General features: G+C 39.3%; 1 protein-coding gene across 3 annotated transcripts in view; it reads left to right on the top strand.

Moving 5' to 3' along the window:
* Positions 1-12,411, top strand: part of MIS18BP1 (MIS18 binding protein 1) — a 2,747,318-nt gene that overhangs the window by 1,383,206 nt on the left and 1,351,701 nt on the right. For all 3 annotated transcript variants that reach the window (XM_044074260.1, XM_044074258.1, XM_044074259.1), the window contains one exon: positions 11,218-11,315. In XM_044074260.1, the coding sequence (XP_043930195.1) occupies positions 11,218-11,315 (98 nt within the window). The remainder of the gene's footprint in view (positions 1-11,217; positions 11,316-12,411) is intronic.

Below are 12,411 nucleotides of genomic sequence, written 5' to 3' on the forward strand. Positions count from 1 at the left end.
TAGATAACTTCATTTTTCAAAGGCTCAAGCCACACCCACTGAGAGTTAAAGGTACACACTCAGAAGAGCTGTACTGGAGGGAATGAGTTAAAGTATCAGCAGCATATTACTGGATTGCTTAAACAGAAAATGATGTTGATTCCCGATTGTGCTGAAAATAAGGATTTACTGGATTTACTGCATTCAGCTGAACAAGTTGGAAAACATACTTTGCAATGTGGTTTTGATTCACTAGAGGCATCTTGCAGGGCTGCTGTAACTGGGTCTGTACTTAGAAGGTATGCTTGGCTTAAGGAGCAATCCTTGCCAGAGCATGTTAAAGCGAAATTACTGGATGCTCCCTTAAACCAGGACCGCCTGTTTGGCAACAAGTCAGAAGACGTTCTTATAAAGATGGGGGGGAAAGCTAAATCTATGCAAACTGTTAAAGATTTTTTACAAGTACAACCTCCAAGGTTTAGTAGGCATTGGCCTTCCAAGAATTGGTCCTTTCCTGCCACTTCCAGACCTTCTCAGTCCAAACCCAGATCTCCCAGGCTTCAGTCCCAGGGTACACACAGGGGTAAGCAGTGGGGGGCCTCCACTTCCAAACTGGGAGTAATAAAACTTCCCCCCTATGATAAACTGTCTTAATGACTTATTTTTAAAACTTCCAAGCACTTCTCAACTGACTGCCCCTTTGGATGGAAAGATTACTCTTCATGCAAAGAACTGGGAACTCATTACCCATGACAAATGGGTTTTAAATATAGTGTCCCAGGGATACAGATTTCACTTCCACATGTTACCAACACCAAGCGGATGGCCAGATCTACCCCCAAATCAGTGGGCAGAGACCCAGAAGCAAGTACTTTCTCTCTTAAGCATGGGGGCTATTCAATTGGTACCAGAAGAGAAAAAGGGACAAGGTTTCTACTTGAGACTTTCCCTGGTACCCAGAAAGGACAATTCATGATGTCCTATCCTGGACCTGTCTACTCTAAACACCTTTTTGGTGATTCCAAAATTCAAGATGCTGACTCTTCACCAGTTGCTCCCTGTGCTAGGCAAAGATGCCTGGTTGGCAACACTAGATTTAACGGAAGCATACCTGCATATCCCAATCAGGGAATCTTGCAGAAGATACCTATGCTTCAAAGCAGGCTACACGCACTATCAGTTCTGTGCGCTGCCCTTTGGCTTATCTACTGCGCACAGGGTATTCACAAAGTGCCTAGCTCCAGTCATTGCATTTTGCAGGCAAAGAAATATTCAAATATACCCATACCTGGGTGATTGTCTAATTCAGGCTGAAAACCAGGACATACTTTTGAATCATCTGGCCTTTGTACAAAGGGTGCTAACTTGTATGGGGTACACCATAAACGAAACAAAATCACACCTGGTACCCTGTCAACAAATTCTATTCCTGGGAGCAAGCTTGAATGCAAATTCCCAGATGGCTTTCCTCACGCCAGAGAAGCAAATTCATTTGACAACCTACTTCAAACAAGTGGCCACAAAAACCCTGCTGTCTGCAAGGCAAATACTACAAGCCTTGGGGGTTCAGGGCCTCTTGCATTCTTCTAATTCCATATGCAAGACTGCATATGAGGAAACTACAATTGTATCTAAAAAGCCTATGGTGTCAACATTCTCAGGATCTAGAAGCAGTGATTCCTATCATACCTTGCCTACGCCTAGAGTTCCTTTGGTGGGCAGAGGCCTGCCACCAAAACAAGGGACTACCATTCAAACTACCCCCTGCCGCCCAAACCCTAACAGATGCATCAGACTATACATGGGGCCTCACCTGGCAGGAAAGTGCATTCAGGGCAAATGGAACTCAAGTCAAATGCATCTGCATATCAATCAAAAAGAAATGTTAGCTGTACAGAATGCTCTGACAGCCTTCAAGGACCACGTTCTTCCAGGACAATTAATGGTAAAGACTGACAACACCACTGTTATGTGGTACATAAACAAGCAGTGGGGGTACACATTCTTACCCCCTCTGCAGACTAGCCACGGCATTGTGGAACACAGCCCTAAGCTACCAAATGCATCTACAATCTCAATTCCTGCCAGGAAATCTAAACACACTGGCAGACAAACTAAGCAGAAACGTCATGGACCCACACGAGTGGAAACTGGAACCAAGGATTTTCAACATGTTGATAAGCAAATGGGAGAGCCCAGATATAGACCTGTTTGCCTCCCCCCAGAGCTATCAATTGGACAAATTTTGCACAAGGACTCCCCACAAACAAGCTTGGAAAGTGGATGCTCTGTCCTTCAGCTGGAAAAACCTATCAGTTTATAGCTTTCCTCCTCTGCCTATGCTCTCCAAAGTACTACTAAAGATCAAACAAGACAAACCAAGGACAATTTTGATTGCACCAGACTGGCCACGCCAACAGTGGTGCCCCCTCTTGCGCAGTGTGTCACTGTTGGCCCCATGGCACCTGCTCATACTCCTACCCTATTCTCTCAGCAGGAGAACCAGATTGTGCACCCTCAGCTTCACACACTGAACCTAGCAGCCTGGCTATTTACCTAATCTCTCCTTTACCATCCCTCAGTAAACCAGTGATGGATATCATTTTAGAGGCAAGGAAGCCTAGTACTAGAAATTCTTATGCTGAAAAATGGAAAAGATTCTGTGCCTGGAACCAGTCTCAAGGGATGAGCATGGCAGTGCCCAATTTACCTCAGATTTTACAATACTTAACTGAGATGCTTCACAAGGGCCTGTCTTTCTCCTCCATCTAAATTCACGCCTCAGATATTTCAGCTCATTATAACACAGAACATCTCCTCTTCTCTCATCCACTGCTCAAGCAGTTCCTCAGAGGGGCCAAAAATTACGACCACCCAGGAGAGCTCCAGCTCCAGCCTGGGATCTTAACTTTGTATTGGAGAAACTCACTCTTCCTCCTTTCGAGCCAGCCGCTAATGCAGAGTTAAAATTCCTTTCTTGGAAAACAGCTTTCTTTTTAGCAATCACTTCAGCAAGAAGGATATCTGAATTACAGGAGCTTATGGCAGTGGAGCCTTTCATCATCTTTCATGCGGACAGGGTGTCCCTCAGAACCAATCCCTCCTTCATGCCCAGTGTGGCCCTTAATCAGTCCATTCATTTGCCAACCTTCTTTCCTAATCCACAGAACAAAGGGGAATGGATACTGCACTCCTTAGCTGTGCACAGACAACTTAGAGTCTACTTGGACAGGACTAAACCTCATAGGAAATCTGAACTGCTGGTGGCGTTTGCTGCAGGGGCAGAGGGGGGAGGCTATTTCAAAGCAAACCATTTCCAAATGGATAGGCCATTGCATTCATTTCTGCTACAAGCACCATGGAAAACCTATCCCACAGGGGATCATACCCCACTCAACCAGGGCTGCATCTACCTCTACAGCCTTTCTTAGAGTCGTCCCTACCAGGGACATCCTAGAAGCTGCTACCCGGAGTTCTGTGCATACTTTCACCAAGCATTACCATCTGCCAATTTTCTCTAAATCCAGAGCTGGCTTTGCCACTGCAGTCTTACAGGGCCTTATAGCTGGTCCTAATGATATCTAAATTCCTCCTCTATCCTTACCTTTGGAATCTACCCAGATGTGATGACTGCAACCATGGAACACGAAGAACATAGTACAATTGTGTACACTTACAATAAATGTAGATGTTTGAGTGTATTCACTGTTGCAGTCCTTGTTACCCTCCCTCCAGCCCCCTTACTTTTTTTGGCTATACCTGTACTCTCCTTTACTATGCTCAAAAGCTTTTTGTTGTATTTGCTTTTTTGTTGGAGGTATATCCTTGTTTATTTATAGATTTAATTACTTCCCATTAGGGGGGGCACCTGACATCTGGGGCAAGAAAAACTTATGTAATGGCATCGGCTGCATGTTTTATACCCCTGACGACTTGACGTCACGGAAGAAGGGACAGCAACCGACGCAGAGCCTAAGACTTTGTTAATCAGGCTGACTGAGGACTACTGCAAGCAGATAACCCAAATGTGATGACTGCAACAGTGAATACACTCGAACATCTACATTTATGGTAAGTGTACACAACTGTACTTTCTCTTTTCTTTGGGTTCACCTTTGCTATCCTCCCTGGATACTAGACACCAGTCCAGACCTTCTCTGTCATCACACGGGGATGGATCAGCTGGACATTTCAAGCCTGAAGTTGACCGCATGGTTTCTACACTTCCACTAATGGTTAGACAGCCCAGGCTTTCCTCCCTGGTCCAACAGATTTTACTCTCATCCCAGAAGGCCTCTACCAGGATGGTCTACAAGAGTAAATTGAAAATATTTTTCATTTGGGCTCATCAGAGGGAATTAGACCCCTTCATCAACCCTATTCCTGCTGTCCTGGAGTTCTTAACATCTGTTTTATAAGAAGGGGCTAGTTTCTCTTTTGTAAAAGTGCAGTAAACAGCAATATCTAATTTTCATTCAGATGAAAATGCTTCCTCTTTAGCTTCATCGAAATTTTGCAAGGCTTTCCTTAATGTTACCTTTTTGCTTAGGCCCCCAGTGAAGAACCTTACCCCACCCTGGGATTTAATGGCTGTACTGCAAGGTTTTGCTCAGAGTCCTTTTGAGCCATCGGCTAGATCTGATCTAAAATTTTTGTCTTGGAAAGCTGCTTTTCTTGTGGCCATTACATCTGCGAGGCAGGTGTCCAAGCTTCAGGCTCTTTTCCAAATCCCCCATATTTGATCTTCCACAAAGATAGAGTTACCTCATGGGCTAATTCATCCTTCTTTCCCAAAGTAGCCTCAGAGGCAAATATTAACCATGTCATTCATTTGCCTGTTTTCTTTCCCATCTTCACTATTAAAGGTGAATACACGCTTCATATCTTGGATGTACATAGCTCCATTTTTATCTCCACATTACAAAATATTTCAGAAAGACAGATCAGTTGTTTGTCTCATTCTCCCTTAACAAATTTGGTAAACTAGTGTCTAAAGTTACCATAGCCAGATGGTTTAGAGTGCACACATCCTTTCTTTACAGTCAACACAGTTTGTCCTTAACCAGGCCTCCTAAAGCACACTTCACCAGGTCCATGGCAACTTTGTCTGCTTTCTGGTGTGCGACTTCAGTTGATGACATTGTGCAGCATCTACTTGGTCCAATGCTAAATACATTCATTGCTTATTACAAATTGGATTTGACTTCGAGAAGCAGGGCTGCAGTACTCTGGAATATCCTTCCATGAAGGCCACCCCTGAGATTCACGTAGCTGAAGACTCGGTCCCATCAGTTGAGGAACAAATGAAAATGACACAGATATAAAGTTATGTACTCACCATAACTACACCTATGTGTTGTTCATTTTCATTCTTCCTCAGCTTCCCACCATCCTTTCCTTTTTTTCCTGGAGTAACATCATGGTTGTTGTGGAGCCTCTGTTCCATGTTTGAGCCCCAGTCCTTTCTGCTAGCCTTATTTCTGTTGGTTTTAAGGCAGCAAATTCAGTCTGAGGTATTGCAAAGTAACTGGAACATCATGGGTAAAGGGAAGAGTTTGAGAGTCTAGTAAATGCAGCCGAACCAGATCCAAGACCATTCAGTTGTGGAGGTGTTAAAATTGACAACACAGATGCATAGTTATGTTGAGTACATAACTGCAATTTATCAAACAGGTAACTGTGCCCATTAGAAATGCTACACTCAAAGGCCACCTCATTAAAGACAGGACTGCTGCCAGTGTTTGTTTTAGTAATAGGATGGGGATCAATTTGGGTGACTGGCCAAGTGAGGGACCGGATCAGCAAGCGATGAGGATGAATTGTAACAAAAAATAAGATGATTGAATAATTTTTCTGATCTCACAGTTTTAGCTCTGTCTTCATCATCTTTTTTGTACTGTTAGGTCCATGCCCATTGCTGTGATGTGAATGCAGTTTGACGGTGGAATTTTTGATGAGTTAATATTTCATCTCTGATAAACCTGTTTCAGTGTTAAAGATTTCAGTATGTAAATAATGAAATTACTGTTTTATTGTCATATCACTTTGCTTTCAGTAGATGTTTGAAGTATGGTGCATTAATGAATCGTGCTATGAAGCCAATACTGGTTTAGTATGGTTTCTTAACAGAGAAGTGTAAAGTGTCTTTTTGTGTGTGCCAGTGTTAGATGAAGTTGGTGGCACATGGTTGATTTGGTTCAGAGGGTGGAGTCCACGTTTTGAATTTTCTTTTAATTAATCTTATAGTAGTAGTTTCAGAGGTGACTCCATGAATTGACTTGCTTCCTTTCTAAAGCATTGTGATCTCCTAGGCTGTCCTGTGACTGCAGTGCATCTACCTAATCTGATTTTAGGTCACAGGGCTAACTTTCTTGATTATACCCATTAATTATGAATAATTAACTGTAGTCTCACTCAGTACCCATATGTCAGTAAAACAAGAGAGCAAAATATTGAAAACAAAACATAATCAGAGTATAAATGAATACTTTATATGTACCACTTTAGAGAGACCAGAAAACGTAGCACTGGAACCAGAGAACTCCACACTCCTAAATGCTGGTTGTAATTCGGTTTATTCGTAATTCATTGGTTATTGAACTAATAGCAGCCAAAAAAACAATTAGTGCAACTCAGCAAATGCTATATAGCAGCAGAAAAACTCATTCCAACAATATCATTGAAAAAAAAAAAGCAAACCAATCTTGACCATAAAATACTTTGAACAGCAACACAGATATCTCCTTGCGTCTTTTCTAAAGCAGCCTTTACAGAGTACTTTGTATGTTAAAAAGCTTAACTTTTTATATCACAGCAAATTAATCAATCTGTTAAACAATCACCAAAAGCAGATACAATCAATTAGATGTAAAAATTAAAACAAGAAATTCCGAAATAAAAAAATTACATTCTTAAAGTGACATTACTAAATGAAACTTTTCCAGTGACATTCTCTAATAAGTACTATAGGCTGTAATGTATTATATTTTAATATCAAAATTGATTCCTTTTTCCTAAGAAGGTATTTCATTCTATTTTCACTTGTATAACTTGAATTAATTTGTTCCAAAACAGGTGCTTTAAAATTCATGAATTTTCCCCCATGTTTTTTATTACAATGTTCTGCAAGTGGACTTATTATTTTATTTCTGACATCTCTCACATGTTCCTTAATTTTTTCTCCCAGACTTCTTTTAATTTCACCAATATAATATTTACTACACTCACACTTGATGGCATAAATTACTCCTACACTTTTACAAGTTTAGTGTCCTTTAATATAAAACCTTTTACCATTAATTTGTTCAAATGTATTTGTTATATATTGGCAAATTGTGCATTTGCCACATGCTATAGTTCCAAATTCCATTTCTACATTTATTTCTTTTGGTCTTTTATATGTACTATGCACTAAAAAACCCTTTAAACTCCTACCCCTTTGGTAGGAAATTTTGAGTTGAATCTCTGAAAGTGAAGAAACTTCTCTTCTTATAACATTCCAAAAATCTTCTAACAGTTTTTGCAGCTTTTGTGAAAATGTAGTGTATTTGGACACAAAAACTATTGTTTGTTCCAGATCCCACCCCTTATGTACCTCTATATATCTGTTATCAAGATGTGTATTTCTGAGATCTGTTTCTTTATGTCCAAATATTCTGTTGTAACTATCCCTCACTTCTTTTTCAGTATAGCCTCTATCTATGAATATATTCACTACTTTAGAAACTTCTCTTTTAGCATCTTGAACATCACTGCATAGTCTCTTAATCCTCAGAATTTCACCATGTGGCAAGACTTAGTATGTATTGGGTGACAGCTTGACGCATGAAACATATGACTAGGCTGTTGAAACTTTCTATAAATTTGAGTTTTTATTTTTCCATCACTAAACCCACCCAAGGTCAAGTCTAAATAATGTACCCTTGTGCCTTCCTGTAATCCATCATATTTTGATTTGAAATCTGTTATTGTTCATGTATTCCAAAAATGTATTTTCATTTCTTCCCCCTTGCAAATAAATATAAGGTCATCTATGAATCTAAAGTATTCTATAACACAATCTCTATAAAATTCACTTCTATGTATATGACTATATTCTACCAGCCCCATAAACAAGTTTGCATACATTGGGGTGAACGCCGCCCCCATAACTGTACCCTGTAGCTGTTGGTATAATATACCATCAAATTCAAAAATATTGTTAACCAAACAGAAATACACCAATTCTTTTATATATTGTGTTTTTGGATTATCCCCCATGAAATAACTTAATGCCTCCATACCTAGATTATGTTGATTACTAGTATATAAACTTGTGACATCTAATACCAGAAAATACATGTCCGGTGCCCAGCATATATTTTCCAATTTTTTTAATAAGTCAAATGAATCTTTAATGTAAGAGGGCAATTTTACAACAGTTTTTAATAAACATTCATGCAGGAAACAACCCAAATTATGTGTAAAATAGCCAGTGGCTGACACTATAGGTTGACCTGGGGAATGTGTCATATTTTTATGTATCTTAGGGACACAATAATTTGTTATAAATGAATACTTGTTTTAATACTTTTAAGCACTTTGTTCACATGACTGTACTTTCATCAAAGGACTAGTTTACTGACCCTGGATAGCTATACATTGCACTTTATATATATATATATATATATATATATATATATATATATATATATATGTATATATACACACACACACACACACACACACACACACACACACACACACGCTCGTGCAGTTCAGGTATGGCATGGAAATGGTATTGCGTATTTTCCACAGTAGTAAAGAATGAGGGTCAATTTTGTACCTTGGTTGCATGGACACAGTGACATTATGTGAAACTTGTGAGGCTGTCCAAACATCTCACTAGGCATTTGAAATGAAAGCAATGTCTTTGACTAAACCAGATCAAAATAGATTTCCTGCCATACTACCCTTTCTTACATCAGATTAAAAACGATAGGCGTCGTCAGGGCTTATTGTATTAGAGCTTCTGTCACTTTTAGTGTATATTTTGAAAACATTTCTGCCAGAACGACCGCAAACCTGTGACCTAGTCAAATGTCATTTGCCAGTCACTGAAAGCTTAGTGTTTACCCCTTCTAGAAACAGGCCAGGTCTTGAAAGGGCAATACTGCATGAGTTTATTCTGCAATTCCCTCTCACTATGGGTTAGTGCTGAAGTGTTTGGGATTCTTCTAGTTACTGTTATGAGTCCCCCCAAAAGAAAGCTTGTGCATTTGAATGCATTGCTTACTGCAGTCTATGTTTTGATATATGGCTAAACAAAGCTTGGCAGAAGTGCATTTTTTTATGCTTTTCAGCCCCCACAAAAAAGCTTCTCTGAACAGAGTTACTGTGAGGGAATTTTTATTTTATTTTTTCCTTAGGCCTGAAGTAAAGACATCCTGGAATTAATTTTGTAAGTTGTCTTTCGGATTTTTCCCGGTAAGGGGTTGCCACAGCGGAACTCCGGTCTGCTAATGATTGGCAGTAGATTTTTACGAAACGCCTAGGTGCCAGCTCGATGCCCAACCTTCAACGAAGGCACGCCCATTTACGCACGCATGTCTTTCGAATGCTACACAACCATGGGGAGGACATGCAGACTCCACACAAAAGGCACTCCCAAGCCAAGCTGAGAATCGAACGGGAGAACATCTTGCTGTGAGGTAATAATGCTATCGCTGTACCACCACAGAATAATGCTATTAATTTTGTAAGTAAAAAGAGATATAGCCTCCTATAATGAGCAGAGACATCACTCCTCTTGAAAAAGTTACCTTAAACATTTCACTGAATACACTGTTTATTATTTTTAATCAGACGAGCTTATGATAAAATTGCATGTGACCATCCACCCCAATTCCTTTCCTTTAAAGTATATTTTATAAACAGAGATTGATAACTATGTTAAAAGCTCTTTGCTGAGATAATTGAAGATGACGTTATAATACACTTTTATAGTGGGCATGCACCAGGTTGTTGTACAGAAGGATTGGTACAAGATCTTGCAGGTTGCCCAGGAAATGGGAGATTCATTTATTTATCTAATTTGTTAAACAAGCAGGTGGGATGATTCATACCCATCAGGCCATTGTAACATATGTAAAGTTTCCAAACAGTGATACAGTAATTTCAAACTCATATTCATCACTATAATAAAGCTGACAGAAACAGTTCAAAGAAACATAGCACAGGTAAGTTTAAGAAGGTTTTCAACATAGTGCATGCATGAAAGCAGACTCGTATAATGTGCCATAGCGATGAATTTTGTGTACAACTCCGTGAAAATTAAAAGAAAGTCATGTAACCCAAAGCACAAGTCTGCTTTTTGTTTATGAGAATTGTAACTGTAGCAAGCATGCTGTTTTGAGTTATTATTTAACCTGTAAACAAGTAGTAACATTTGTAAACATCAAATATTTTCACAGGCTGTTTTTTAAATTTTCATTTATTCATTTTCCAACATTTGCTTTTCCTGCTCAAGGTCTAGAGGGAGTCTGAGCTTATCTCAGCACTTAGGAGGCTCAAACAAGGTGGAGAAAACTTATGGGGCACCAGTCCATTGTAAGATATGCATATGCACGTGCGCGAGCACACATACACATATATGCAGAGACCCACATTTGAACAGTTTAGAAAATCACCATGCATGCATGCTTGTCTTTGAGATGTAGGATAAAACTAGGGTGCCTAGTGAAAGCCCACATAGACACAGTGAAAGCATTGTAGACTACACACAGAAGACACTCCAGCCAAAAGAGCTTAAAACCAAACCAGAGATCTCAGCTGTGAGGCAGTACCATTATCCTTTTCACTACTGTGTTCTTCCAGCAGCTTGAAAATCAGACTTGGAGTGTCATTAGTGTTGATGAGTAGAAACCTGCTTTGATATATTTGCTGCTTCGAGACTCTCCCTTGAAGTACTAATGTAGTGGTTAGTACCTCACAAAATTGTACTTTATGCCAATAACTCTTCAATAAGTTTAGTGCTACAATAAAATGGTTGCATCATTATAAGATGGCTTAACTGCAGGTACTCCAGGCAGAAGTGCACTTCTGTAGGAGGGCAGCTTAGCCCATTAGCAATAGGCTTCAGGTCATTTATTAATGGTTATCTTAGTAACATCATGTAGTCTATAGTTAGGATGGAGATGAAGGTAGAAGTGGCTTGTACTACTTTTTTTCCTACTCACTGTGTTCCATTTTCACTTGTAGGTAAAGAATCTGCAAAAGAATGTCGTAATGGATTTGTGACAAGAAGCCGCAGTGGCAGAATTATTAAGCCCGTAATGGAATCCTGGAATGGACAGCAGGTACATTTACACCTGTGGAAGGAGGAGCCAAGTATTTATTTATGTATATAGAGTGAGAGAGACAGTAATTTATTTTGCTACTAGTGTACTGAAAGAATTTCATATTTCTTGTATAGTTATGTTGTTACAACTTAGCTTTGAGAATGAATACCTATGTGAAATGTAGGTATACTGACCCTCTCTAAGTCCGATTTTCACAAAGCATTTGGTAAGGAGGTTACGGCATTTGCAAGGTATGGCCACATGATGGCAGCAGACACAAAAGTGCATATAGTTTATCTTGGCATCAGAAGCAGTGGCTGACCTTTTCTAAAATATCCAGCATGCCTCTCAACTGTCCTTTTTTCCAGGGACATCCCTGATTTTGACTCAGATTTTAGCTCTGTCCCTCTTAATCCCTGGTAAAACTGGTGACTTTTGGAAAAATGTTGGTAAATTACATTGAACATAAAATGACATTAATTACAGTTACTTCAGAAAATGTATATCAATTCAGATTCTGTTATTCTGTCAACGTCTGAGGTTAATAGTATTAATATTTTAAAAGTGTCCTTGATTGACCCTGATTCTATTGAGATTTGCCCCCGATTAGTTGAGAGCTATGACCAGTGTTAAATTGTTTTTTTCACATAGGTACACACACTTTACCAAGTTTCTGTGAAGGCTTTCTAACTGTAATATCTTCAAGTGTAGACTTTATTCCTAACTGGTTTCTGTTTTGGGCAAATTCTTTTCAAAGCCTGTTGTCACATTTGTGTATGTAGGCTTTTCATTTAAACTCTTGTTTATGTCAGCATCTTTACTAGACATTTGAAGTCTTGTCAATACGGGAAAGTATAATAGATGACAGAAGGTCTGAAAATGGCAGCTAACATCTTAAAAATCTTGCAAATGCCAACACTTTTGCTGAATTAACAATTTACAGTCACCCTACTTGAAATTCCAAGAAAAAAAATATATACATGAAAGGGGAAACAAAAGCCCTTGAAAGTTTCAGATATGTTTATTGAAAGTCTTTGTTAAGGTACAGCTTTGCCTTACCCATTTTTTGTGAGTCTAAGGATTTATGAGATGCCATTAGTTAATGTGGATGATT

The sequence above is a fragment of the Protopterus annectens genome, chromosome 6.part0 (genome assembly GCF_019279795.1).
Source record: "Protopterus annectens isolate FY-2018-M chromosome 6.part0, PAN1.0, whole genome shotgun sequence".
Classification (NCBI taxonomy): Eukaryota; Metazoa; Chordata; order Ceratodontiformes; family Protopteridae; genus Protopterus; species Protopterus annectens.